This window comes from Mangifera indica, chromosome 5 (genome assembly GCF_011075055.1).
Source record: "Mangifera indica cultivar Alphonso chromosome 5, CATAS_Mindica_2.1, whole genome shotgun sequence".
NCBI lineage: Eukaryota > Viridiplantae > Streptophyta > Magnoliopsida > Sapindales > Anacardiaceae > Mangifera > Mangifera indica.
Window position 1 is genome coordinate 19,670,456 of NC_058141.1, and position 25,413 is coordinate 19,695,868.

Consider the following 25,413-nt stretch of genomic DNA (forward strand, 5'->3'; position numbering starts at 1 on the left):
ATGACACGTGGTACGTGCCAGAATTACCCTGCCAATCACATTGCATTATTAACTAAATGATTACAATTAGAAGGATAATAAACTCCATCTTATCTTGGGATTATTTTAGATTAATTTGAGAATCCAACGGTTCAAAATGGTTGTATAAATCATTTAATGTGGAATGAGGCAACATGTTCCCCTTCAAGTTAACTTATCGTTGAATTTTTCATCCATGTTTGGTAGCAAAATTCAATCGCCCATGCCTCGATAATTTCAATAATTCCAGGTTGAACCAATCTTCCACTCAAGACTAGTCAGAAAATCTTATAAATAAAAAGGTTTATTATTATTTTTCAAATATGTTACCATATAATATTGTCAATATATATATGGTGATTCCTTCATTTATTGGCATTTTTTACTTGACACAGTTTAAGTTTAAAAGAATAAATTTGAGATTGGTTTGATATCAATGTGTTAAACTTCAAATTTGATTCGAAAATAATTTAATTTTAAATTTGATTTAAATTGATTTAAACTCTAATATTCAAATTAACTTGAATTCGGCTTGGTTTTATAAAAATAAATCTAATGTTTAGCCTAAATTTGAATAACTTAGAATGAATCTAACCCTATCTGTTTATTATTGGTGCTAAAAATCAAACCAACAAAAATATACTAAATTATGATTGTAATTTAATGTAAGAGATTAGAAATACCGAAATGATGATGATGAGGGTAACATTTTTAACTATAAACTAACTTATTCCCAAAAAAAAAAAAAAAGAGAGACACTTTTGAACTACCTTTATAGGATAATAGACAAAGTTACAAATGTAAGATCGTCGTGTTGTGCTAATTTAGCAAAAAATTATTCTTATCCCATAACAATATAGGAGGAAAAATGTGTGTTAAAGAAATCATGATAAGTGTTTATAATGATCAAAATAACCCGAGCCCCAGAAATGCGAAGAACGATGCCAATAAAATTGTACAGCTGTTTTCCATCTAAATTAGAAAAAGGCACACACCCCACACGTGTTTGTTATTTTTTATATTTTGTCTTTATCTAGATGTAGAATTTCATAATGAGTGGTTGCATTTAACTCCGTTTTCATCATCTAGGAGGCGTCGGTAGCACCTATTAATTAATGACCTTGATTTCGGATTGAAGGCTTACCAACTCAAATGCAATAACCATCTTTACATGCTCTCGACGAAATTTAGTTTCATCGGTGGCTAAAATACTATTTTTCACACTCAAATTTTAATTTATTTTCAAAAATATATTTATAAAGTTTCAAATATTTATATTTCTATTTATCTCTAAACTTTTATTAAATTTTTTTATAAATCTAAATATAAAACTATTATTTTCCCTATAAATTTCAAACCCACAAAATTTATATTATTTTTTATTTAGTTTTAAAAATTAATATTTTTTTAATTTAATTATTTTTCAAGTTTAAAAATTGACTTTTTCTCCCCCCAAGTTTAGGGTTTCATCTCATATTTGTTTTTCACTTACCGCCCTCTCTCAACTTTTTAAAAAGTTTTAGTTAAACCTAAGGTTTAGCTCCGTTTTCAAATCACCACCAATGACCTTTTTCGTCTATCTCTAACATCCAAGACCTAATTATCATGATATCTCCTCCATCTTTTTCCTATTTCTCTTCAATCTCACGTAAAACCCAATCAAAATTGGGGATGCATGCATGCTCTCCCGTCCCTCGTGAGACCTTTTAAAAGTAAAACTTGATAATAATCAGATTTGGCTTCCAACTTCTACACACTTGAAGTTTGATTTAAAATGCATGCATAATTTCTGATTCATGCTAATCTCTCACTTGTTAGCCACAGTTCCCAATTAAGCGTTGGCACGACAGTAATTGAAATTTGTATTGCCCAATCCACTAGTCCAAGAAGGTGACAGATTTATATATATATAATTTTTCTTGTAGCTGAGAATTGATATTCATGGTAGCATAAGTATTATCGAGATCCAATGTCTCGTATTGCGTCCATGTGGAAAACTGCAAAAAGGGACGGTTCCCATTTCCCCCAACTCCAAAAGGAGCGTCTTTGTTTTTCCTAGGGGAGAGGATTATGAAGCATGGTAACCCAAGTTTCAATTGTTACAAGTTTTGAACCTCAAGCGATGCCCGCTTAACTGGGTTTTCTAGTTTGTCAATATCGTTGAAAGCCTCCCAAGGCACCAGCAAGCATCAAGAATTTGAAACTTGACTAGTTTGCTATCATAAACGATGACCTACAGCATAAAAGAATCTCAATCCAAGCATCTATCAATTAAAGCTCAAAGTTGACACAGCAGCAGGCATAAAAAAAAGTTACCGATTATCCATAAATTGATCACCATCTTACTTTATAAATTATAAGCCACTGAGAGAGACAACCCACTTTCCAATAAAGTTCCAAAAACACTTTGTCGAAACTTTTACTTGTCTATGAGTGCTTCACTTTCACTTCAGAATTTATAGTTTGTATTAGATTACAGCTGAGAATCTATGCGATTAACTACTGATCATCATCATCGTAGCCATTGATTGTATGACAACGAAGTAAGAAAAAAGTATAATAGCGAACTTGATTTATTCGATTTGGTAAGCGATAGAATGCTTTTTTCTAATCCAAGTTTCTCCTTCACCTTCAATAAAGAAATTTCTAGGAGATCATTACATGCATATGTTACATGTGCCTGGCCAATCAGGCTCACTCAATGATTGATAATCTTAACCTCGATGATTCAGACTGATTGCGCCAGCCATGTATAATTGAGCCAGTAAACACGTGTAGTAAGAGAACTACAACGTTTGTCCTTTGTATTGTTTGTTTGTTAATCTTCCCTAACCTAGAACTTATAAAAGAGTTTCTCTCTTGATAAACTACTATAAGTACTGTGAACTTTCTTGAAGTGAGATTCTCAAGTGTGTTTTCACCGCTCTTGTACTATAATATATATTGTACAATGCAGTATATCTATACAAATATTTTAAGTATTGGACGCTTGGAATTACATGCACTGTGGCAAGAATGATGACGTACTCACCGTTTTGTTGGATAGGACTACAAGATGATCAGAAAGAAAAGAATTAATTTGTAAGTCTAAGCCTTGCGTACGCGTATAAGCAATTAAGCAAACCATCTGATGGACGACTTGGTTATTGATTATTGCTCCTGATATAGCTTAGGATGGCAGTAGGCGGGGCATGCAAGACCAAAAACCCAAATCCCAATCCCCCCTCTCTACAGGGACATCTTTTCCCTTCTCTTATACAAAATGATAAGAAATTTTCGTATTCAAGAGTTTAGGAGATATTTAGGGAAGAAGACAAGGTGATAATATATTTATTTTTGTATTCGACTGTGAAGATTTTAATCGTCTTGTTCCATTTATCATCCCTATCGAAAAATCTCATCTCCAAAACATTTGTTACCAGGCCTCCAAACGTTTGTCTCTTTGACTACTAGTGTGGTGCGGGTAGCTAGATAGTCACAAAGGAGCTTGTAAACGGTATGTAGCGATAGATACTTCGTGCTCTCGCCCCACAAGAGAGAGAAAAAGAAAAAGAAAATATTAAAAACCAAGGAAAACAGTTAAAACTTAGAGTGAACGATTTCAACCAGTCATGCTAGGAAAGGACCGTGTTTTACTTCTTTCTAGGCTCTAGTCATTGGGATATTATTGCGGATCACATCTCAGTGTCTCACATATAACATAACCCACACACCTTTATATGTTAACTTTATTATCGTCTTAATCAATTGAACAGCACATGTAACATAAAAAGAGTCTCTAAGGGAACATAACTTGCATGTCAAATGATTATTTGAAGAACCTGAACATGGAAAACAGTAACATATATTTGTCATAAGTTTTACTGTACATGTTTTCAAACTTATGTTTATCATCACTCAAAACAGCATGCAACAACTTCAAATGGCTTAAGCTTCTTATCCCTCTGTAAAGAAGCCAGCTCTGGCTATTTATCTAACACGAACATGGATCACAGATTTGGTGGAGACCCACTAAAGGTTGGAGGAACCACAACAGAAGAAGAAACCTTGAACCTCTTACTCCTCGAACCTTCATGGCTGGCACTAATTTCTGGGCCATCAATCCACCCGGTCATTTGATCCATGAACCCATGATCTCCAACGCTAACTTCTCCAATATCTGACCCATCTGAATCCACCCCAGGTTGCCGGAACCCGATCCATTCACTGCTACAATCAGAAACACTAGAGCTTTCCCAAGATGTTGGCTCGTCTGCTACATGGGGCACGATGATGCTAGGTTGCACAACTTTTTCAATGTTCTTTATGCTCATGAAGCTTTGGTATTGGTAGCTCCTGAAGTGGAATATACTAGCAAAAGTGCAGTGATCACTCACTCTACTTTTTGTTGACTTATTATTTTCTGAATTCCTAGCCATGATACTTTGTAGGTTCTTGCTCAGTTTGGCCTTCAAGGTAGAGAAGCTAAATCCAGGGCGCTGATAATCTGACTCAGATATGAAACCTCCATTAGAAGGGGAGGAACCCGATTGGATCGAAGGATGAACGGAGGCAAAATTGGTTCGAGCATTTTCCCCACGTAGGGCTCGAGCCGCTTCATCATAGGCTCTGGCAGCTTCTTCTGGTGTATCATATGTTCCTAACCATAGTCTCACACGTTGAGATGAGTCCTTGATTTCTGCCACCCATCTGCCCGAGGGCCTTTGCCGGACTCCAACAAACCTGCGAACCCCTGGTTTTGTTGGCTGAGCCTGAACCTTGGCGTTTGTAGCTGCGGTCTGTTTAGTTGATTCAGGCCCTGCCATCGGCACCTGAATTACAAAGTACTGATGTGTTGCTCTATATATAAGGTGGCCACTATCTCGGACTGATGATTTATGGGTATAACTGAATAACACCCGTCTATATATTATTTTCTATATTGTCTTTTTCCTCTTATTATTTTAATCTTCAATCATGTATTTGATGAACTTTGCAAACTGCATTGGCTTGGCTCCATATCCATGAACTCGGCTTATGAAACTTCGTCATTCCTACAATATAAAATTCAGAGATCGATCATTTACAAGACGATTTAAGTTCAGTAGTGCTGGCAAGAACCACTAACCCAGCTGCGAAGAGAAAATCCATGGCAAAAATAATCAATCAAAAACATAGAAATTTGACTTAGTTTGATAATACATCTATTTGATTAATTTAAGAAGAAAATTATTTTAAATTCGTTACATTGCATCAAATAGGTTTTCTAATATAGTGGAACCAAAAATACAATATTTCCCTAACTTAAATTTTTCAGTCTCTTGTGATTGACTTTGGGACGATTTAATGTACTTCTAGGATGAACAATAACAAAATCCTCGGAACAACCGTTCAAAAGTCATTTTATCTTTGGAATGATTCTGCTCCATTATTTCATTGTTTAGAACGCTCGTTCGTTTTCGTTATTCCATCATTTTAAAACTTTAAATTGACATGTTTTCGAATATGAGTTCCTTTTAGTTAACATCGTCTTTGACAGACCTTACAGCCATGAAGAGTCGAAGGCCATCAGCTTAAGAATTAAAGACCAAGCCGCTTGATAATGACTTGATTAGAAGAAGCTAAATCTCTTAATCATATAAAATTACAGAGACAAAACGACAGAAGAAAGGCGGTCCGATTTTGTCAGCTTGTAAATGAAGAACGGATTTGGAACGTTGGATCTCATTTCCAATTTTAATATCCGGCGCGAAAATTAGTTTAATTGAGAGTGACGTGGAGATTACCGTTGGAATTTAGCACTTGGTGATTGAGTGACTTGTGTGGGCTCCAAAAACTGTGTCGTTTCTGCTGGTTGTTACGTTCCTCACCCAATTGCCCATTTTTTTGAACAGAATTATACCATTACTTACGGATCATTAATTTGTTTTAGCATTAAATTAGCGGGTAATTAAGGCACAAAGCGTTGTCGTTATGTTAATAAATGGGCCATGGATTATGACTATAGTCACGTAATGCGGCCTTAGATTCCCAATATTTTCGGTCCCTTGTGGTTGGAAATGAGAATTTTGTTGATTAGCTACTGGATTTTGCAGTTAAGACACGTGTGGAATGACACGTGGTACGTGCCAGAATTACCCTGCCAATCACATTGCATTATTAACTAAATGATTACAATTAGAAGGATAATAAACTCCATCTTATCTTGGGATTATTTTAGATTAATTTGAGAATCCAACGGTTCAAAATGGTTGTATAAATCATTTAATGTGGAATGAGGCAACATGTTCCCCTTCAAGTTAACTTATCGTTGAATTTTTCATCCATGTTTGGTAGCAAAATTCAATCGCCCATGCCTCGATAATTTCAATAATTCCAGGTTGAACCAATCTTCCACTCAAGACTAGTCAGAAAATCTTATAAATAAAAAGGTTTATTATTATTTTTCAAATATGTTACCATATAATATTGTCAATATATATATGGTGATTCCTTCATTTATTGGCATTTTTTACTTGACACAGTTTAAGTTTAAAAGAATAAATTTGAGATTGGTTTGATATCAATGTGTTAAACTTCAAATTTGATTCGAAAATAATTTAATTTTAAATTTGATTTAAATTGATTTAAACTCTAATATTCAAATTAACTTGAATTCGGCTTGGTTTTATAAAAATAAATCTAATGTTTAGCCTAAATTTGAATAACTTAGAATGAATCTAACCCTATCTGTTTATTATTGGTGCTAAAAATCAAACCAACAAAAATATACTAAATTATGATTGTAATTTAATGTAAGAGATTAGAAATACCGAAATGATGATGATGAGGGTAACATTTTTAACTATAAACTAACTTATTCCCAAAAAAAAAAAAAAGAGAGACACTTTTGAACTACCTTTATAGGATAATATACAAAGTTACAAATGTAAGATCGTCGTGTTGTGCTAATTTAGCAAAAAATTATTCTTATCCCATAACAATATAGGAGGAAAAATGTGTGTTAAAGAAATCATGATAAGTGTTTATAATGATCAAAAGTTTTCCTTCTCGCTCTTAGGACAGAAGGTATTTTATCTGTATTGTGTTATGGTCTTGTGAGTAGACAATATAGTTGAATGCTACTTAGCATCAATTTTTATTGATCCGGTGAAGGGGACAATTCGGTCTAATCAAATGTATTCTATGTAGCCCATTTTAAATCTAATTTGCCTTGTTTTAATTGGATTAGTTAATTAACCGATTTAATTTGAGTTTTAAAACTAGTGCTTGTAACATTAGCCATTTACAAAATTGATCATAATTTTTTTTATTTTATATCTTTTTTGAGATTTAGATTAGAGAGGAATCTGCTCCCTCAACAACTATTTTAAAAAAAGCAGGCCCCCAATTAAATGGAAAATTTGGGATAAAATGAAATTATTTTCTTGAGTTTGGACAAAAATGATATGTTAATTTACAAGAGTTCGATTGCCAATAATAAATCTCCCATACCCATTTGTTTCACGGGAGAAACTTTCTCAGACAGAAAGAAGAGCTAATTGAGTTGGGCTGCAGAATTTGGGCTTCGATTTGAAAAAGACTTGGTTGGATCGGGTCTCCGACTTGGAGACTGGTAGCTGCACCTAAATTCATGTCAGAACAGCTTTGAGGGCCTGGAAGTAACCAGAAAAAAAAAGAAAATAATAATAAATAATGGAGGTTTGGCACCCTATGCTAGTCTCCTCAACAATTAAGAATTTATTATTTAAATTTGAATTTTAAATATATTTTATAATATTAAATAAATATAAAGAATCATTTGGGGAGAAAAGGAGGGAAAGCACACATGAACTATAGATCATTTGTGGTAAATTCTATTTTGTTGGGTATCGGTTAAAGGAAGGTGGGCACATGAATCCATTAGTATGGTTGATATGATAAAGCTCCTTTTTTGGCGAAGTAGGTCAGTGTGGTACCACAGATATGAAATGCGAACGCTATCAGGCTATTAAGCACATTTTCTCAACTTACCAAAACAATGACAATCCTTTCCCAACACAATGACAATAAACTTCATCCATTGCTATGTACAAATGATCTATACAAAGCCTCAAACAGTATACACTTTGCTTAACCACAAGACTTACAATCGGCAACATTACTCAAAGAAGCAAGAGTTGCATGGCTCTCACAATTCAGTAACAGTGTCAAGTCGTGCTTGGTTACTTCCAGTGGCTATTGAAGTTTCAGAGGCACGTAGCTGCCATAGGCTTGAATGGTGAATAAAATTCTGAGAATTGATGAATGTAGTTTGCCTCATATTCTTTTTCTCAGGAGCTTCGTTTACTGGTAATCGACATACTGGGCACGTGGACTGTTTTCTCAGCCAAACATCGATGCAAGAAAGATGAAAAATGTGGCCGCATTTGGGCATTATTCTTAGTAGTTCTTTCTCTTGGTACTCCCCCAAGCATATTGAACACCTGCAAGACACAACAATTCAATCTATTATAGGGAAAACAAATATCAATGCAAACAATTGTTGAACGATTTTTGGTGGTTAAACTTACTGTGCATCTTCTGCAGAATTGAATGCTTCATGGTTGAATCTCATGGTGGGAATTGCAGCAACCAGCACCGGTTCAAGGCCATTAGTCCGATGCTCTGGCTGCCAAAACACAGAAAAAAGTTCCAAGTAAAAACGGGTTCAACAGAATTTTTGCAACAAAATTTTGTGAAGAAGCAATTCTGAAAAAGCAAGTAGAGAAAAAATTATACCTGTTCAAGATCATTTCTGGATTCAATCTCAAACATTGGCCCTGACTCCACCCCTCGAAGTCTCCTACAGATTATTCTCACACAAATGAACACAATAAAAGTGGCACTCATCCCAAACCCAATTACAGTTGTTATCATATTCATACTGGAACCCCACATCTCTAATTTCTAACTCACTGCTTCCTGAACCCAATTCGCAGAGGCAGAAAGGTTATGAAAAGCAAAGAAAATAAGAAGAGAAACAAAAACCCAGATCAAGACTTTAATACAAGTCCACGAAGCAAACATATGCATATGGAATCCTCATCGCTTTGGGTGGACTCAAAGGGATGAGAAGAGAAACGTGGAAAGAAAAAGACAAGCTCGTTTTCTTCTCTCAGTAATTTATGCTATGTGCGGTCCTTAGTGATCGAGGACCCACAGAAGTTGATTAGATTAACATCAAAGGGTTGAGATTAAGCCGGGTAGTCAGTTTTGGCGGGCAAAAAAGTCTTTCCAACGGTAAAATCAAATGAAAATGTAAAAGAAAGAAGCAATAGACGTTAGAACCTTCCCACAGGTGGTTTTTGAAATTTTAAGGCCTAGAACTTCCCTTCCCTTGGGTAGTTTTGGTCTGGTTTGGACAGGATGAGGCCTAGACTTTGTTGTCCTTCCAAGCCCAACAATTGGATTTAGTCGGCAAATAAAAGCTGATTTTTAAATGATTCAAAACGGTATCAAAATCGAGTTTAAATTTTAGTTTTTCTCACTTAAATTTGATTATTTTGTATTCAAATTGAATCTTATTTTCAGCGATTTCGGTGGGAGAAAACTAGTCCATTAAGGGCATGCTTACTTTTTTTAATTTGGTTGCTTCCCCTTTGTAACAAATTAATCAGTAGAAAAAGGCTAGCGAAAGATTGCCTGAAAGAATTCCTTCCATTAGATGTCGTGAGTAAAGTAGAGGACAATGCCACATAGCCTGAAAGGTTTCCATATCTATTTCCACAGAACGTCTTTTCTTTAAATTTTGATTGTACCGTGAATTCCTTCTTTTCTATCGCCAACATTTTGGTGCTTGGTTCACAATCCTTGAGGTTTTGTTGTTTTTCCTTGACTTAGATGTTTATCTCTTGATTAAATTCGGTTCGAATGAGCCAAAATCAAAATGGATATCTAACTTGGTAGTTTGACACAAATTCGACTTATTTATCTTTCTGGTAATATTGTTTATCATTCAGTGATACTGATTATCTTATCGATAATATTGTTTATCCACTGACAACTTTCCAACGAAACTATGCACCAGCTCAAACTCGAATTGATTATTAAAGATTCTAGCCAAACTCGAGCCAGTACTTGTTCAGGTTTGATTGCCTTGAATCCATCCCTACCTGGGAGTTGGGTTCCTTGGAAAGTGATAAAACTCTGGCAAAGCCATTGGAGAGCAAATCCTGCAAGTCAATCGGTGCTTTTTTTTTTTTGGGTCAGCGGATACAAAATCGTCTAAGACTGGTCCGAGCCCAAACTGAAATAAAGATTCCATGGTCTTTCCTTGCATTTCACAACAGAGGCAGCACAAGAAAGCAGATCCCTGCAAACTAATGCCTTTCTGGGTAGTTTTTTGAGCGTTTTACAACAAAAACTACTCTATGACAAACTGCTTTATACAATTGCATCAAGCTACTAATTTAATGCAAAGGCAGTCGTGCCAGGCATTTTCAGCCCACTTAAAGTACAATAAAACTATGTGTACTAACAAAACCTCAAGTACATCAACACCTCACAGCCAAAAATGCCATTTTCTTCCCCTACTTGAGTCATATATAATCCTTTAGACATGATATTAGCTAACGAAAAAGGTAAAAAGATAGATTACTTCTATAATTCTTGCAAAGATATACAATTTGAAAATGTCATTTTTCAAGAAATCACTCCTAAAATAGCTTCTTTTACTAAATGGCAGACAGCTGATAGTTGTCAGAATAAATAAAAAAAGAAACTGGGTGAGACCTTAAATACCATACAATGTCAATTTAAGAAGACAGAAATCTAATACATAAGTTTCGGAATTTAGGCACATTTTCCAGTCTAGTATCCATAACCACAAAAGGGCTGATTTTCCACCCTTCTTAATCATCAGAATTCAAAGCATTACAGGGCACCAATCAATTCATAAGTCCTGTTCTCAGGATTGAAATGCATAGAATCAAGTTTCCATTTCATGGTCTCTTTAAGAACAGTTTCTCGTAGCCAGAATGTTTTTTCCCACAGCCAGAATCACAAAGCTAGAAGTTTTTGCTTATATTTTAAGATATCATAGCTAAAAATGAAAGTAAATCAGATTATTGAAACAGATAATTTGTTACAACAGATTGAAATAGCTTGATACATTTTGCTAGCAACAAACATAACCAAATCCATGAAATCCCAAACGTTCAAATGACATTGCAATTCAAAGAAGAAAATTGCAGAACAAACAAAATCTTAACAGACGTTGAATTGAAACAACCCCGACTCACCAAATCAAGAATCACAAGAACAGTTGACAGCAGATCCAACAGGCACATGAATGTCTTTATAGAGACAAACATAAGGTGCATCAGATCCCACGTACGGTCCAGTCCACCTTCCCTCATCAATATAGCTAGCATCCCAAACTGAAGCGTACAAAAACATGGGTTTGTTTGGGAACCCTTCACCTTCTTTTCTCTCTGCTCTTCTCACTACCTTTCCATCAATCAACCACTCGATCAAATCTGGACCCCACTTGATCACATACTCGTGAAACCTATCAGAACAATCAAAACCCAGATCATAAATCTCCTCTCTGTTCCCAGTCCCTGCGTTAACACGGTCACATCAGAAAGGAAAAAAATTGAAATATCGGATACATTTAAAATGTGATAAATGATGAAAAGTTTCGATATTTTATACCTGTGGTGTAATAATTAGTTTGTACGATGGTTTTGTCCTTGCCAAGGAATTCAAAGTCGATCTCATCTTGAGATTTGTCACCTTCTAAGGAGGAGAGATAGATGTTGAAATTGAGACCGCTTGTGTTGCCTTTGGGGCATTGGATGAGGGAGCTGAAGGTGCCATAAAGGAAGCGAGTGGTGGAGCGCCACCTGGCACCTCCACGGTGGTCGTAGGTGAGAGTGATGGAGTTTGTGTCAGCACAATGTGTGCAAGCTTCTGGAGTGTAGTCTATGGCGATTTCTTTGATGGGTTGGGTTAGGTGGAGCGCTGGATCAGCCATTTCAATTCAAGTCAGGTCAAACTCAATGAAAACAGGAGGGACTCGTTATAAATCAAATATGATAGTAAAATTGACTCAAGGATAAGTTTGTCTCTGGTTAGTGCACGTTAATCCTGATACCAAACAAGCCCTTGTCCCCCAACAGAGGACAACTTTCTCTGGAGTGATAATGGTGGTAATAGCACACAGGGGAACTCTCTCTTTTAGCTCTTGCTTCCCTTCTCTTCCCTCTCCTCGCTCCTTCAATAAAGGCAGTACATTTGCTAGTAATATATTCGTTCAGTTTTATTCGTGGCTAATTAATTAAAATAAGCAAAATTTGAAGTATTTATACGTTTTTAAGTCACTCTAAAAAAGTTTTATCAAAATAAGTAAACCATATTTTTTTTACCCTTTTTACCCTTATGTTGAAAAATCAAGTAAAAATATTTTTTCTGAGAATGTGCGTCGGTTTATGATGGTTACGATGGTGGCTAGAGATTTTACAGTGAAACCTTAAATATGTTGAATTATGTATATGAATATTTTTAAATGTTTCGAACGCTTAAAATGATGTAGTTTCGATGTTAATGGATGTCTGGAAGTGTAGTCGTTGAGAGACAAAAGCGCGTAAATTTACAGTGTCGCGCAAGCAGCGCAAACACTGTTCATACTACTCAAAACACTGTTCACATCACACAAACACTGTTTAATTGCGCAGACCGCTTGCAAAATCACGCAAAAATCCTGTTCACAGACTATGATATCTCTTTTGTGCGGTGTGAACAGTATTTTACGCAATGTGAACAGTGTTTTGCACAATTTGCGCGACACTGTAAATTTGCGCGTTTTTGTCTCTCAACAGCTACACTTCCAGACATCTATTAACATCGAAACTACATCATTTTAAGCGTTTGAAACATTCAAAAATATCCATATATATAATTCGACATATTTAGGGTTTTATTGTAAAATCCTTAGCCACCATCGTAATCACCATAAACCGACGCACATTCTCAAAAAAAATATTTTTACTTAGTTTTTCAATATAAGGGTAAAAAAAGTAAAAAAAATACGGTTTGCTTATTTTGGTAAAACTTGTCTGGAGTGGCTTAAAAATGTATAAACGCTTAAAATTTTACTTATTTTAATTAATTTCCCTTTATTCGTACTTCGAGAAATGTATTGTTTTAGCTGTTTTTTTTCTTTGTTTTAGATATTGAATTTCCTTGTTATAGGACTCATTTATGAGCTTCGAGGCAACATGCAACAGTACCTTGAACTTCATTTTAGCATCCCTTGTAATGGATTCATTCGAGGCTTTTCAGAAATTTCTCGCCATGGGTTTCCTTTTGTTTCTGAAAAGAATTAATATAGAGCTTGCTCTGCCACGCGAGAAACAATCTTGATATGCAGAAATTACAAGCAATTTATGTGAATTTTCGTTAATAAAAATTGATTTTTGGATATCTGATAGTGGTGGCAATGAGTGATGACCAAGTCCCTGAATGGATTCTCTCTGAAGAAAGGCAACCCAAATTACAAAGTTTAGTCCTATAGGCGGTGGTTGCGTCAATCTAGCTAGTCGTTATGACACTGACGCTGGTTCATTCTTTGTTAAAACAAACAGGTATGGTATGTGATGCTTATCAATTGAATATATTCTACCACCATCCATCTGTTGAATGGGTTCTTGATGTTTACTTATTACTACTGTTCAAAGGAATAAGAGTTTGAAATTATATATTAAAGATGTCAAAATGCTGGATCAGGGTGTCGGACCATCAATGTTTAAGGGGGAGTCTCTTGGCCTTGGTGCAATGTATGAAACCAGATCGATCCGAATACCTAGACCATTTAAGAGGTGAGGAAGTCTTATAGTTTATTCTAATATGGAGCAGTTTGCCAGTGACAAACCAATATTTTCTTGGTGGTAGTTCTAGTCTTCCACATGGGGATAAAATCTGTACATAACTTCTTGTAGGTTGGAGCATTACCTACTGGAGGATCATATATCATCACGGAATTCATTGATTTGGTTTTTCTAGGGGTGATCAGGTCAGGCCGAGGAATTGTATGTTAAAATTATAATAGCACTAGCATTCTCTTTTTTAGTTCTTAACCACTGCTAGTTCTGCAGCTGTTTTAGGCAGGAAGCTAGCTGAAATGCACAAAGCAGGGAAATACAGTAAAGGTTTTGGTTTTGTGTTGATAATACCATTGGCAGGTTACTTCGATCAATTTTATTAGTTTTCCCTAGCACTATTAAAATCTCCATCTGCATTGTTTATGGTTTTTATCAGAATTTTATCCTCATAATTCTTCATTATGGTGTTATGCTGAGCAATTCAGGATGAAAACTAAACTTGCACATTGATTCACTTCTAACTAATTCATTTAAATTACCTTTATATTACTCCACAGATAAACACATGGAAATCAGATTGGATTGTATTTTATGCAGAGCATAGATTGGGTTACCATCTGAAGTTAGCATCAGCCCAGTATGGCAATTCAACTATTTGTCACAGAGGTAATGGTATTCTTGTTATAATTTTCTTCTAGCGGTAATTTCTGCCCTTGTTGAGTATTGTAAGTGTAACCTGTCACAGATTCTAATATGGTTGATGTTTATGTGAAACTTCTTTAACAGGGCAGAGACTGATGAAGAACTTTGCACCTCTTTTTGAAGACATTGTCATAGAGCCATGCTTACTGCATGGAGAATTGTAAAGTGGGAATATCAGCTCTGACAAGAATGGCAAACCTGTTATTCTTGATCAAGCCTGCTAGTATGAGTCTGAAATTAGCCTTCCTGCTTTATATTAATTTCAAACCTATTTGTTGAAATGATTAATGCAGTGAATTAAAGGATTGCTTAACAGAACTGTAACATCTATTGGAAGAACAAACGAGACCTATGCCAGCTATTTTTTGACAAAACCCAGAAATATTCTGGAGAAATCTGGTTGTGGAGAACAAAATGTTGTGACATTTGAATGCTTTTTGCCACCAATCGCATAAAATCTGACCTCTACAAGTTAAGATTGAGAGTTTGTTCTTTGTTGAGTTGCATTGTTCATTGAACCACTAAAAGGTATGAACTTGTGTAGATTCATAATGCACAAAATTCTCATGTATTTGCTGATTAGCTTTCTCTATAGATGGACATAATGAAGCTGAATTCGGAATGTCATGGTGTACTGGTTTTGGAGGATCATTTTTCAAATCCTATTTGAGGTATCACTGTTTAAGTACAGATAAATTGTGATGAACTGACAAAGTAAACACTACGATGATGACTGACTGGTGTAAATCTGATTTCACTTCACATTTGCACTTTCAGAATATGAAAAGGCTTAATAGCAGTGAAGCTAAGAAGCCTACACTCTTCATTTCAAGTTGCAATGTTGAGATCAATGTTTTAAGACCTGGATAAGACATTGACCCAATGAAAGGGTCAATCTAGATCAACTAGCGGTTTGATTGATGTACTATTTAAATAAATATTAACAATAATGTTGCCTACTTAATTATTAAATATCAAATCTGGATCAGATTTAACCAAAATTGAATTTGGTTGGATGGTCGTGTCCTTTCGGTAGTCTGGTGGTAATTCCTTTGCCTTGACAGGGGCTGAGTCTTGACACCTCCAAAACCTTGAAATTTTTTTGCACTTTGTCTCTATTTACCTGTTTCTTAATCTTCAATCTATAGAGTATATACATTTATCTTTGTGACTTTTGTGACAATGTTTCTTTTCTTCTCCAGCCGATGCCCAGACAACCAGGCTTTGAGAAAAGGAGAGATCTTTACATGTATCAATTCTTGAATCATAACAATCTTTTTGGATTTGGTTTCTGTTCATCTGCCCTGTCAATAATAGATTATTATTTACGGATGGTAAAAGTGTAGGCATAGGTTAGACAGCAACATCCTTATGTAAATTATTGTCAATTTTTTCAGAAATATATGAATGTTTTGAACCATGCTGAAATCTTATTTGTGAATGTATGCCTCTCCTTGTCAGTATCTTACAGACATGTTTAGCCCCGTCTTCAACAAATTCTTAATTGCAATCTTGAGAATGTTTTTACTGTTGGTTGCATTGACAAAAAAGTTGGAAGTGTTTCATGATGCAGAATCTCCCAAAACAAAGAAAGTTCTTTTTTAGTCATAGATTAATTGTTAAGAAAGAGTAGTAGGTTTGTTTCTTTTTTATAATTTGGCCAAAGGACTATTTCTCATTCTAAGTTTTAATGCAAAGATAAATACACATTTTTGAGATTTCAAAAATTTAAACATATATCTATAAATCAATTGTTGTTAAAATTTTCTATTAAACATAAAGGTAAAATCGTTATTTTACCGATAATATAAAAAAATATATAATTTTATCTCATTTCACTCTTAACTTCAACTTTGAAAAGTTACGTCCTCCCCCAAATCCTTAGAGTTTTCTTCTCTCTCTGACTCTGACGATGGTGGTTGTTATTATCTTTACCTTTAGCCCGACTGTCTCCCTCCTTAACAGACGATATCGATTCATTTTTGTTAATGAAAATGAGAGATGAGATGATCTATTGAAGAAGAGACAGAGACAAATCATCTTGTCTCTCATCTTTATCAATGTAGTATGTTGATGAGGGAGACAACCGGGCTAAAAATGGAGACAATGACGACCACTATCGCTAGAAAGGAGAGAAAACCCCTAAGGTTTTTTTTTTGGGGGGGAGGGGGGGTGTTGCAGGTGAAATGAGAGTTTTCAAAATTTGAAGAGAATAAAATAAAATTATATCTTTTTTAATATTATTGGCAAAATCACAATTTTACTGTTAACTTTAATAAAAAAATTTTAACAATAATTAGTTTATAAATGGATGTTTGAGTTTTTAAAACCCCATGAATATATATTTATCTTTGTATTAAATCTTAGATGGAGAATAATCCTTTGTCCTTATAATCTTTATGGGTGGATTTTTTGGGACAAGACGACTTGAACTTGAATCCATATTTGATTTGAATAAGTCAAATTTTAACAAAAGATTTAGTTTGAATTTGAAGGTTTATCCATATCATTACACTTCTTTTTCTTCTTCTTCAGTGATTTTTTTTCTTAAATAACTTGTAAATTTTTTCTTCAGTATTATTATTCACCAACTGATTGGTTTAAATTTGAACTCAAATTAACTATTTTAATTTCAAATCAAGATCAAATCAATTTTTATTTAACCTTAATTCAATTTAAATCTACCTTTAACTCTCACATAGGACAATGCTTATAGGTAGATAATAGCAAAATTGTTTGTTTTATTTCTTTAAAAAAAAAAAAACTTAAATGATAATAATTATGAAACAAAAGATTTATTGTCAAAAATAAAATATTCACAAAGATAAAAACAATTCATGAGGTTAATAACTTTTCATTTTTTTTTTTTAAATAATTCTTAAGAAAGGAAACAAGGAATCCACCGAAAAAAATTTTATACGCTTTCAGACGTAACAGGCCTGCGGCTTGAATAGAGTCAGAAAAACGTGACCGTGAGTTGAAGATGCTAATACTAGCTCGGCCAATTTAAGGGAACTTGGTCACCTGGACTCCATAGTCCATACACAATAGCTGCTTGAACGGTTGAGCCTTCTTCTCTAATCCACTTTGAAAACAACAGCACACAGAAAATAAAAGAGGATGAACGACGACGACAATACACAACCACCGCCGCCATTAACAGAGCTTATACTATCGCTTGAACAAGCAACCATCATGGCGAAACAGCTTCCCACCACCACTAACCCCACCTCTCTTCTCCATATCTATTCCTTCCTTCATCAAGCCAATCAACGTCTCTCTTCCTTTCTCTCCTCCAATACCCATTTACCGCCACCCACCGCTGAAAATTCCCTTTCCTCTGCCACTGGTGCCGCCGCCTTAGCCGATGAAAACAGTGGAGAGCCCATGATGCTGGCTGATTATGAAGAGGAAGAGATCTCCAAGACTAGTGTTGATAAAGTTGAGGAGAAAATGAGAGATTGTTTTATCAAAAATAAGAGAGCCAAGCGCCCTCTTTCGCCGTCTTCAGTTGCGGTGGCGGAGGAAAAACGGTTATACGAAGATGGGTTTGTCGGGGGGGTTAATGGATTTGATCCTCATGCGGCAAGGTTAAGAGCTTTGGATCTTGTGTACCAATTTCATGGCTGAGGATCTTATTTCAAACCCAGTATGTAACTGGGCCATTTTTATTTCTTCTTTATTCAGCTCAAGGTTTATTATTAGGGACAAGCTCCATATGTACTCAGTTACTTCTGTATTCAATGAAAGCTTTGGGTATACATTATAGTTGGATAATTTAATGCTATACAGTTGCTTATCGTACAAAATTCTTAAAATGCGCGTTTCATGATTGCCAATTACCTTCAGAGAAGACTACTGCTGGAGATATTATACTTCACTGCTGTAGTTTTTCTTTGTTATTTGATTTGAATCTGTGGGATATTGGACAAGGTAGATTATGCTTTATGCAACTTCCACAATTAAATTATGCAATCTCACAAAATCATCCAAGGTTAGCTCCTCTGGTCTTGACTGCATGAATGATCAAACAAACTAATAAAGTAGAAGAATCCACTCAGACAAATTAACAAATATCACATAATGGATGCACCAACAGCAGTCAAATGATATAGTAAAGAATGCCCAAAGATTCAGGAATACATACAGTTGGTGGAAGTCCAACATCTCCTAAAGCTTTCTCGATCACGAGGGATGTGCACAAGTGCTGGAGTGATTTCCGCAACATTTTACGTTTTCCGTTGAATGCTGAATTGACCTACAACCATATACCATGAAGGCATGTTACTAGAACCTGAATGAATAATCAAGAAAAGAACATTGAAGCAGTGTTCTTGTTAATGAAGTTATAACAATGTTTTAAACACATTGCCAGCTGTCTAAATCTTCAGTTTCAAAAGATGTTTCTATGTTGTGAGCTGCAAGAATTAAGAAGGCAAAACAGTATTGTTAATGAAGTGGACTTTGGAGTACCAAAGCTCATTATCATGTTTAATAACAAAAGATATGAGGATTAAGTACAATCTGAAGCCATAGAAAATTGAAACGACCATTGAGAAGAAGCTTTTCGTGGAGGCAACTGAGGGATAGTCAGTAGCTTGCTTTAGCTTAAATTTGACGATGGCAGCATCAACCTACAAAGGCATGAAGGTCATATAGCATAAGGTGATAACTTCTTAAAGATAATCAAGAATAAAGATTTTGCTATTTACTTCAATTGACATATATTTCAAATAAGACATATCCATCACGCAACTACGGCGGCTAAGAGTACCAGAGTACCACCAAATTGGGAGGAACATCTGTACTTTAAGCCGGCATTTTTTGCTAATTTCACATTCTTGGTAATATAAGACAAAGATACAAATAGGTCAAATACAAGGTCACTTCTATCAAACTGTAAGATGGGCAACCCAAATAACCACAGCCAAAATGTAAAGAAAATAATTATGCAAAGATCTCTGCTTCTAGAATGAAAAGCAAATAAAGTGTAAAACAAAACGTGCACAAGCAATAGTTTGTAACTTGACCACTTACATTTGGCTGAGGGAAAAAGCTTGTTCTTGGGACTTTAAATTTGTATGCGGGCTCTGAAAAGAAAATTGCAATTAGAAAACTCATGAGTAAGATGCCAAAAGGTACATGATCAACAACTGGAATAGAGACGGTCTAAACGACTCAGTTGACACATGGATGTCTGTTTATTCGATTTGAAATCAATAATAATTCTCTCTCAAGGACTGAATAAGTGCTATAATGCAACTGAATTTTTGCACCTAGGTAAATTACCCCTCAGCACAAATTTGGCTAACCTTATGTACATAGATTAGGTTTTGTCTATAATTAATTAGAAAATTATTACTGAACAAGGAGAAAATTGGAGTGATGTATCAACGGAGTCATACATACAGAGACTCTATTAATGTCAATCTTTCTATGGAATATGAAGATCTTCTTCTAAAATTTCATTGCAAATTAGCACAGAGCTCAGAAGCATATGGCAATACTAGGTATGAACTGACCGAAGCAATTTATATGTTATGTTGTTTATTCAACAGGTAATAATATGGTGAAATACCTGAATAAAAATTGACAAAGATATTGATGGGTCTGTACTCAGATGTCCGCAAGGATGGTTTCACTAAGCGCATGGCTGTCTCCTCCTGAAATTAGTCAACAGTTACAGTGACATTAAAAGGCAAACCTTTTATATGATTCACACTCACAGGCCAAAACTATGATAAAGTAAAGGCATAATGTCTATATACATCAATTCAAACTAGGTAGTTTATTTTGTCTGCATATCCATTATCAAAGCTCTTGTTACTTCAGAAAATATTACAACCTGAAGCAAGAGAACAACTTCAGAAAAAATGTCACCCATCGGAAGAAGTTGCTTGATGACATCTGTACTTATATTAAAAGGTATGTTGGCAACAACCTACAAAAAAAAAGCTGTGAATATAGATGAAAATACATCTAAAGCTAACAGAAGAAAAAGATGAGAGAAAAATGTACACAACTTGAACCTCAAAACACCGAGCAACTGATTATAAATCCAAATTTGGGACCCAAATGCAACATATATGTATATAACTATATATAAACTATACTACAAAATCTTAATTGTTGACAGCTTCTGCAAAGGGACTAGTGGATTTTCTCACCTTAGCATAAGCTGCATTTGCATTTGATGATTCTCTACTCTCCAACAATGACAACATATGAGAGCGGATATGACATTTGACGAAATTTTCTTGCAAGACCTAGAGAATTTAGTTGGTGAGATGACAATCTGAACAGTAGAGCTATTCAATTTAAAAAGAAGCCATCACTAACACCAACAACAGCAGGCAAGTATATCACCTTGAACCGCTCTGTACTAGCGAATCTTTCAGTTACCAGTCCCACCATATGGGGATCCTGTATTTCACAAAAAATGTCTGTATCATAAAGAATTATTGAAATGAAAAGAAAAATATATAATATAATACCAATTTCATACACACACACACAGACATATAAAGCAGAAACATATACACTAGAAAACGGGTATTAACACTCAGCCAACTAGTTAATGAACATTAACTTCACTTATTTTCAATAATTCAAAATAAAAATCAATAATTAAGCCTAATTTAATCTACCATATAATGAAATCATAATTTCGCTACCTTCTCTATGGCAAGGACCGTGGCACCAGCATTTATCAGTACATTGGTCAAGGAACCGGTTCCAGGTCCAATCTCTAACACCAAATCTCCTTCTTGGATATTAGCAGCGCCTACAAGTTGGTCGTTTATTTCAGAATTCAACATGTAATGCTGCAAAATCAAAACACACCATTAATGCCTACGAAGTGTTAGACAAATATCCCCAATGAACGTAACATGAATGTGACCAAGACCTGGCCGAGAGATTTTCTGGGAAAACGGCCTTTGGAATTAAGGGCTTTAAGGGTGGCGTGATAGTCATCTTGGCTTCTTGCACAAACTATGCATGCTGCTCTCTTTTTAGCTCCGCAGGTGCCACTGTACGCAGCCGGAAGCGTAGACTTGTGTCGGTTTGTTAAGGGAGGATTTGGGAAGAGAAATGATATGGCCATGGAAATACTCACTTACTCTTAGTTTACTTCTTTTAATCCAAACATAAACCCAGTAAGAATTTATCCATGTAAAGGTACAGATAACAAAATGCTTACTCCCTCCCTCCGTCTCTACCAGCTTGAAGCCAACTTAAGAAGTAAATTACTTGTCCATGTAAAGGACCAGATGACGTGTCGTGCTGTCCATAAGATACGAAACGGCAAGTCATCTACTTGATGACTTTTAGTTTCAAGCTTTACAGTTACGGATGACACCTCGTACACAAGATTTTTATTGAAGAACCACTAAAAAAAAAATTAGTGAATGTATATCTATAATAACTATCAATTTGGATATTAATATCATAAGATTTGAATAATTTCATATTAAAGATAAATTAATATTCAAATAATATATAATTATTAATACTTGATTTAATGCTTATTATAAGAGGATGTAATATTATTATAATATATATATATATATATAAATTAAAAAAAAAAAAACTTGACCTTTAGTGGTTTTAAGTTCCCCATTATTTGATGTGTACTTTAAGTATATAAGATTGGGTATAACTCTACGCAAGTGAATAAAATATTTTTAAAATGATTTATTCTAAAGTTCAAGAGTCTAGTAATGATAGTATTTATAGAATAAATTATCTTTTTTACCTCTACAGTAAAATTACACGTGATATATTATCTGTAATCTTTGAAGACTGAATTAGTATATTAAAAAAATCGTGGTATAAAGATAGTATTATCAGATCTTGTTTTCTCATTATTTTTTGGATGAAGAGGATTTTATATGTATTTTGAGTTAAATTTGCCTATAAGTACACGGTAAATCCTTATGTCTTAGTTAATTTTTTGGTGCCGTTATTCCGATAGTTTGCCAAAACCGTGTTAACTAGTACAACTAACGGGTAACAACTCTGGATATTTTGGATTTTCAAGTATTCCACATTCCTTAATCAAAAGACAGAAGCAAAGGTAATTTTTCACCAAACAGTGGGTATGGCATGGCCAGAAGCACTGCATTAATGAAACAGACTTCTCAAGTCAAAATAACAAACTATCCCACATTCAACCAGTCACTTCAGAACCATCAAAATTGAACAAATATGAAACTGGAAGAAAAACACATTGATGTACCATACATCATTAAAATCTTTGTCAAGGAACTTTAGCCACATCAAAGTCTCCAAAAACTATCATCTACTTTATCATGTGGTACAACAAGGTTCCGTTGTTGTTTTCTCTCTTCTACTTGTTTCAATGCTGTTGACTTGACCTTAGCTTTAACTTTCAAAGCCAGGGTCTAGAAAATCGGATAAAGCCATGAAAATATCTTCTCCATTAGAATCTTCCATTGGCTGAAAATCTGCCGACTTTCCAGCAAAACCAGAACAGGGATAAGTAGAATCTACCAGGTTGTTGGATAGTGTCTGTTGCCCGTGTTTACAATTTGGCCCTACATGATTAAAAGAATGGGTATTACCAAGAAAAGGCATAGACAAGCAACCGCTGACATCCTTTGGCTCATAGTTATAGCTTCCAAATTTTGGTTGAAAAGACGTCAAGGATTGCATCTCCTGAACTTGATATGAGTCTCCCTGTAAATCCATTGTAGATAGATTGAATGCTGCAAGATTTGATTCATCATAATCCATGTTCATGGTGTTTTTTAAATCTTGTTTCCGTTTTAAGGCAAGGCGGTATTTCTGCAAAAAATCATACATATATAACAGAATCTTTGGTCACACCACAGTTCCATAAGATCACTGAAATAACAGATACCTGTTACTTGTAGAGAACACACCTGTAAATGGCTGGAAATATTTTCTTTCCTTAGACCTGGGACATTCATATACTGAAGTATTTTCTTTGGATGTGCTCCTGAATCAATATAAGATGAAAAATAGATTACTAGGCTATTATCGGTAGCAACCAATTTAATAAATACACATTTTGAAAATCAATCCCAGAAACACCGTACCATCAATGCCGAGCACTCTAATAGCTTGTAAGAATCTATTATGTAGCTCTTCAGTCCAAATTAGCTTTGGCTTCTTAAGGACAGATGAATTATCAACATCTTTCTCCATCTCTTTTTGTTCTTCCCTTCTCGCTCTTTTTGAGATTATTTGGCTTTCAGTATCATGTTCTGATGAAATGCTACTTAACTCTTCAGAAGCCATTGTTCTATCTGTTTTCTTCATGAAAGTAAATTGCCAGAGGTTTCTAATATCATTCATGGTGACTGGCTTCACAAGATAAAATGCAGCCCCTTTAAACAGGCAACCTAACATGTCATTTTCCTTGTCGTCAGCTGACATGACTATGTTATGAATGAAAACAAATATTGTCAGAGAAAAAAAATATATATATTTGCAGCAAAAAATTGAGAAAGCATAACAGGACTACTGGAGGCTACTTACTAACAACTGGTAATTTAGACATTTCTCCCACTGTCTCAAGGAGCTCATATTTGTCCATATCAGGTAAGTGAGCCTCAGCCAGGACAAGGTTGAGTTCACCTTCTCTCTCCCGGATAATGCATAATCCATCAGTGGCTCGCTTGGCAGTGAAGACTGCAAATTAAGACAGTTAAAATTTTGTCACAAGGTGAAGGCAAGAGAAATTATCATAATTACAATCTCACAACCCCAACAAAGCGAAAAGGGGTAAACACTGAATATGGATTTTAAAGCATTTAAATGATTTGACTGTTGAATCTTTAAGATGAAGAATTAGAAAACATTAACCTTTGAACTTATGTGAACCATTAGTCTTTGTCAACCAACAAAGCTAAAAAGAGATGTGAAACACTCAAGTTTTATGATATTGTTATGGCACAATCCAGAGTGTTAGTACATCAAAAACCACCTAGAAATGGGAAAGTTAATACATATTCCTGATAAAGAACCCCTGATCCATAGTCGCTTAAGAACAATTACTTCATTTATGGTGAAATAGTAGTCTCCCTCATATTCAAGAATCTAAAATAAAAGAGAAAAACAAGCAAATTCAACTGCTTACCTTTATATCCATATTTAAGCAGCATTTTTGATAGAATTGTAAGACATAGAGAATCACTATCCACAAGCAAAACACCAACAATTTCTGGTAGTAGTATATCAGAACCACTTGAATCCACTGTGATTGCCTCCTTGCTGTTCATGGCATAGGCAGTTTGATCTCACACGACACCATAAAACTTGAGTAAATATTGTATCCTGTGAGATGGTTTTTATATGTGTAAATTCTAAACACTCCTTTGTAAATTGCCATATAAAATTATCATAAATTTAATTGTACTTTTCATATGACTAATAATAGCAATCAAAACTCACTGGTACAGTTTAGATTGGTAACCAATGATTGCTAACCAAAATAAATGGAAGTCCAGAACACGTATAATTAATATCTGATAATGAATTGCCATAAATTCCAAGGAAACATTCAAAAACATTTTGGAGAGCCATAAAAGGATAATTTTACTCATGTATATTTTACCTGGCTTGCTCTACAGCCAATTCCATATACAGCAGTGCACATTACTTGCCATTAAGGCTGCCATACTAAAAAAAAAAGATATTATCATGAGGGCCTAACATGGCATATATATGAATATATTATAAATAGCTTGCCTTCCAAGGGCAATTTTTTTGTCTGTTGTGTAACAGCAATGCATTGACTTGCTCAAATACAGTCGTGACTGAAGACTTGAAATTTTTTAATTTCTTCCAGCCTAACCCAAGCCTCTGTGTTTTCGAAATTTCC

General features: G+C 34.9%; 6 protein-coding genes and 1 long non-coding RNA gene across 9 annotated transcripts; 2 read left to right on the forward strand and 5 right to left on the reverse strand.

Annotated features, from left to right (window-relative positions):
* Positions 1–4,007: 4,007 nt before the first annotated feature.
* Positions 4,008–4,823, reverse strand: LOC123216439 (ethylene-responsive transcription factor ESR2-like). The gene has a single exon (XM_044636843.1). The coding sequence runs from the start codon at positions 4,821–4,823 to the stop codon at positions 4,008–4,010; it is 816 nt and encodes a 271-aa protein (XP_044492778.1).
* A 3,217-nt stretch (positions 4,824–8,040) lies between these two features.
* On the reverse strand, positions 8,041–9,108 carry LOC123217386 (RING-H2 finger protein ATL5-like). The gene is made up of 3 exons (XM_044638392.1): positions 8,758–9,108; positions 8,550–8,647; positions 8,041–8,462 (listed from the first exon to the last, which is right to left on the reverse strand). The coding sequence occupies exons 1-3, from the start codon at positions 8,914–8,916 to the stop codon at positions 8,168–8,170; spliced, it is 552 nt and encodes a 183-aa protein (XP_044494327.1). The 5' UTR covers positions 8,917–9,108; the 3' UTR covers positions 8,041–8,167.
* Positions 9,109–11,060: 1,952 nt separating this feature from the next.
* Positions 11,061–12,046, reverse strand: LOC123215816 (probable xyloglucan endotransglucosylase/hydrolase protein 27). The gene is made up of 2 exons (XM_044636064.1): positions 11,674–12,046; positions 11,061–11,579 (listed from the first exon to the last, which is right to left on the reverse strand). Exons 1-2 carry the CDS (start codon positions 11,993–11,995, stop codon positions 11,263–11,265), a joined length of 639 nt encoding a protein of 212 aa, XP_044491999.1. The 5' UTR covers positions 11,996–12,046; the 3' UTR covers positions 11,061–11,262.
* Positions 12,047–13,745: 1,699 nt separating this feature from the next.
* Positions 13,746–15,921, forward strand: LOC123217583. The gene is made up of 5 exons (XR_006502505.1): positions 13,746–13,838; positions 13,959–14,032; positions 14,115–14,507; positions 14,628–15,214; positions 15,746–15,921. It is a non-coding gene; the product is annotated as an uncharacterized LOC123217583 (long non-coding RNA).
* A 1,459-nt stretch (positions 15,922–17,380) lies between these two features.
* Positions 17,381–18,320, forward strand: LOC123217707. The gene has a single exon (XM_044638811.1). The coding sequence runs from the start codon at positions 17,664–17,666 to the stop codon at positions 18,171–18,173; it is 510 nt and encodes a 169-aa protein (XP_044494746.1). The 5' UTR covers positions 17,381–17,663; the 3' UTR covers positions 18,174–18,320.
* LOC123217706 (ribosomal RNA small subunit methyltransferase, chloroplastic) lies at positions 18,263–21,773 on the reverse strand. Of its 2 annotated transcripts, XM_044638809.1 has the most exons (10): positions 21,451–21,771; positions 21,218–21,367; positions 20,910–20,966; positions 20,711–20,809; positions 20,389–20,484; positions 20,122–20,206; positions 19,581–19,633; positions 19,094–19,177; positions 18,691–18,801; positions 18,263–18,557 (listed from the first exon to the last, which is right to left on the reverse strand). In XM_044638809.1, the coding sequence occupies exons 1-10, from the start codon at positions 21,646–21,648 to the stop codon at positions 18,489–18,491; spliced, it is 1,002 nt and encodes a 333-aa protein (XP_044494744.1). In that variant the 5' UTR covers positions 21,649–21,771; the 3' UTR covers positions 18,263–18,488. The 2 variants fall into 2 exon arrangements, with proteins under 2 accessions (XP_044494744.1, XP_044494745.1); XM_044638810.1 differs by lacking the exon at positions 20,389–20,484 and having other exon boundaries at positions 21,451–21,773.
* An 848-nt stretch (positions 21,774–22,621) lies between these two features.
* Positions 22,622–25,405, reverse strand: LOC123216569 (two-component response regulator ARR2-like). Of its 2 annotated transcripts, XM_044637023.1 has the most exons (6): positions 25,147–25,405; positions 24,670–24,866; positions 24,069–24,221; positions 23,627–23,968; positions 23,450–23,526; positions 22,622–23,351 (listed from the first exon to the last, which is right to left on the reverse strand). In XM_044637023.1, exons 2-6 carry the CDS (start codon positions 24,809–24,811, stop codon positions 22,929–22,931), a joined length of 1,137 nt encoding a protein of 378 aa, XP_044492958.1. In that variant the 5' UTR covers positions 24,812–24,866; positions 25,147–25,405; the 3' UTR covers positions 22,622–22,928. The 2 variants fall into 2 exon arrangements, with proteins under 2 accessions (XP_044492958.1, XP_044492959.1); XM_044637024.1 differs by having other exon boundaries at positions 23,627–23,932; positions 24,670–25,405.
* Positions 25,406–25,413: the final 8 nt, after the last annotated feature.

Bases quoted from the DNA above. Each gene is read 5' to 3' on its own strand.
- LOC123217707 (XM_044638811.1), top strand. From the start codon at position 17,664: ATGAACGACGACGACAATACACAACCACCGCCGCCATTAACAGAGCTT.
- LOC123217706 (XM_044638809.1), bottom strand. From the start codon at position 21,648: ATGGCCATATCATTTCTCTTCCCAAATCCTCCCTTAACAAACCGACAC. The intron at 21,368-21,450 runs GTCTTGGTCACA...TTGATTTTGCAG, and splicing joins CCAGAAAATCTCTCGGCCAG to CATTACATGTTGAATTCTGA. The intron at 19,178-19,580 runs GTAAGTGGTCAA...ATGCCTTTGTAG, and splicing joins GCTTTTTCCCTCAGCCAAAT to GTTGATGCTGCCATCGTCAA.
- LOC123215816 (XM_044636064.1), bottom strand. From the start codon at position 11,995: ATGGCTGATCCAGCGCTCCACCTAACCCAACCCATCAAAGAAATCGCC. The intron at 11,580-11,673 runs GTATAAAATATC...GTGTTAACGCAG, and splicing joins AACTAATTATTACACCACAG to GGACTGGGAACAGAGAGGAG.
- LOC123217386 (XM_044638392.1), bottom strand. From the start codon at position 8,916: ATGTGGGGTTCCAGTATGAATATGATAACAACTGTAATTGGGTTTGGG. The intron at 8,648-8,757 runs GTATAATTTTTT...GTGTTTTGGCAG, and splicing joins CCAGAAATGATCTTGAACAG to CCAGAGCATCGGACTAATGG. The intron at 8,463-8,549 runs GTAAGTTTAACC...TGTGTCTTGCAG, and splicing joins AATTCTGCAGAAGATGCACA to GTGTTCAATATGCTTGGGGG.
- LOC123216439 (XM_044636843.1), bottom strand. From the start codon at position 4,823: ATGGCAGGGCCTGAATCAACTAAACAGACCGCAGCTACAAACGCCAAG.
- LOC123216569 (XM_044637023.1), bottom strand. From the start codon at position 24,811: ATGAACAGCAAGGAGGCAATCACAGTGGATTCAAGTGGTTCTGATATA. The intron at 23,969-24,068 runs GTAAGTAGCCTC...TTCATAACATAG, and splicing joins GTCTAAATTACCAGTTGTTA to TCATGTCAGCTGACGACAAG. The intron at 23,352-23,449 runs GTGTGTTCTCTA...GATTTTTTGCAG, and splicing joins ATATTTCCAGCCATTTACAG to AAATACCGCCTTGCCTTAAA.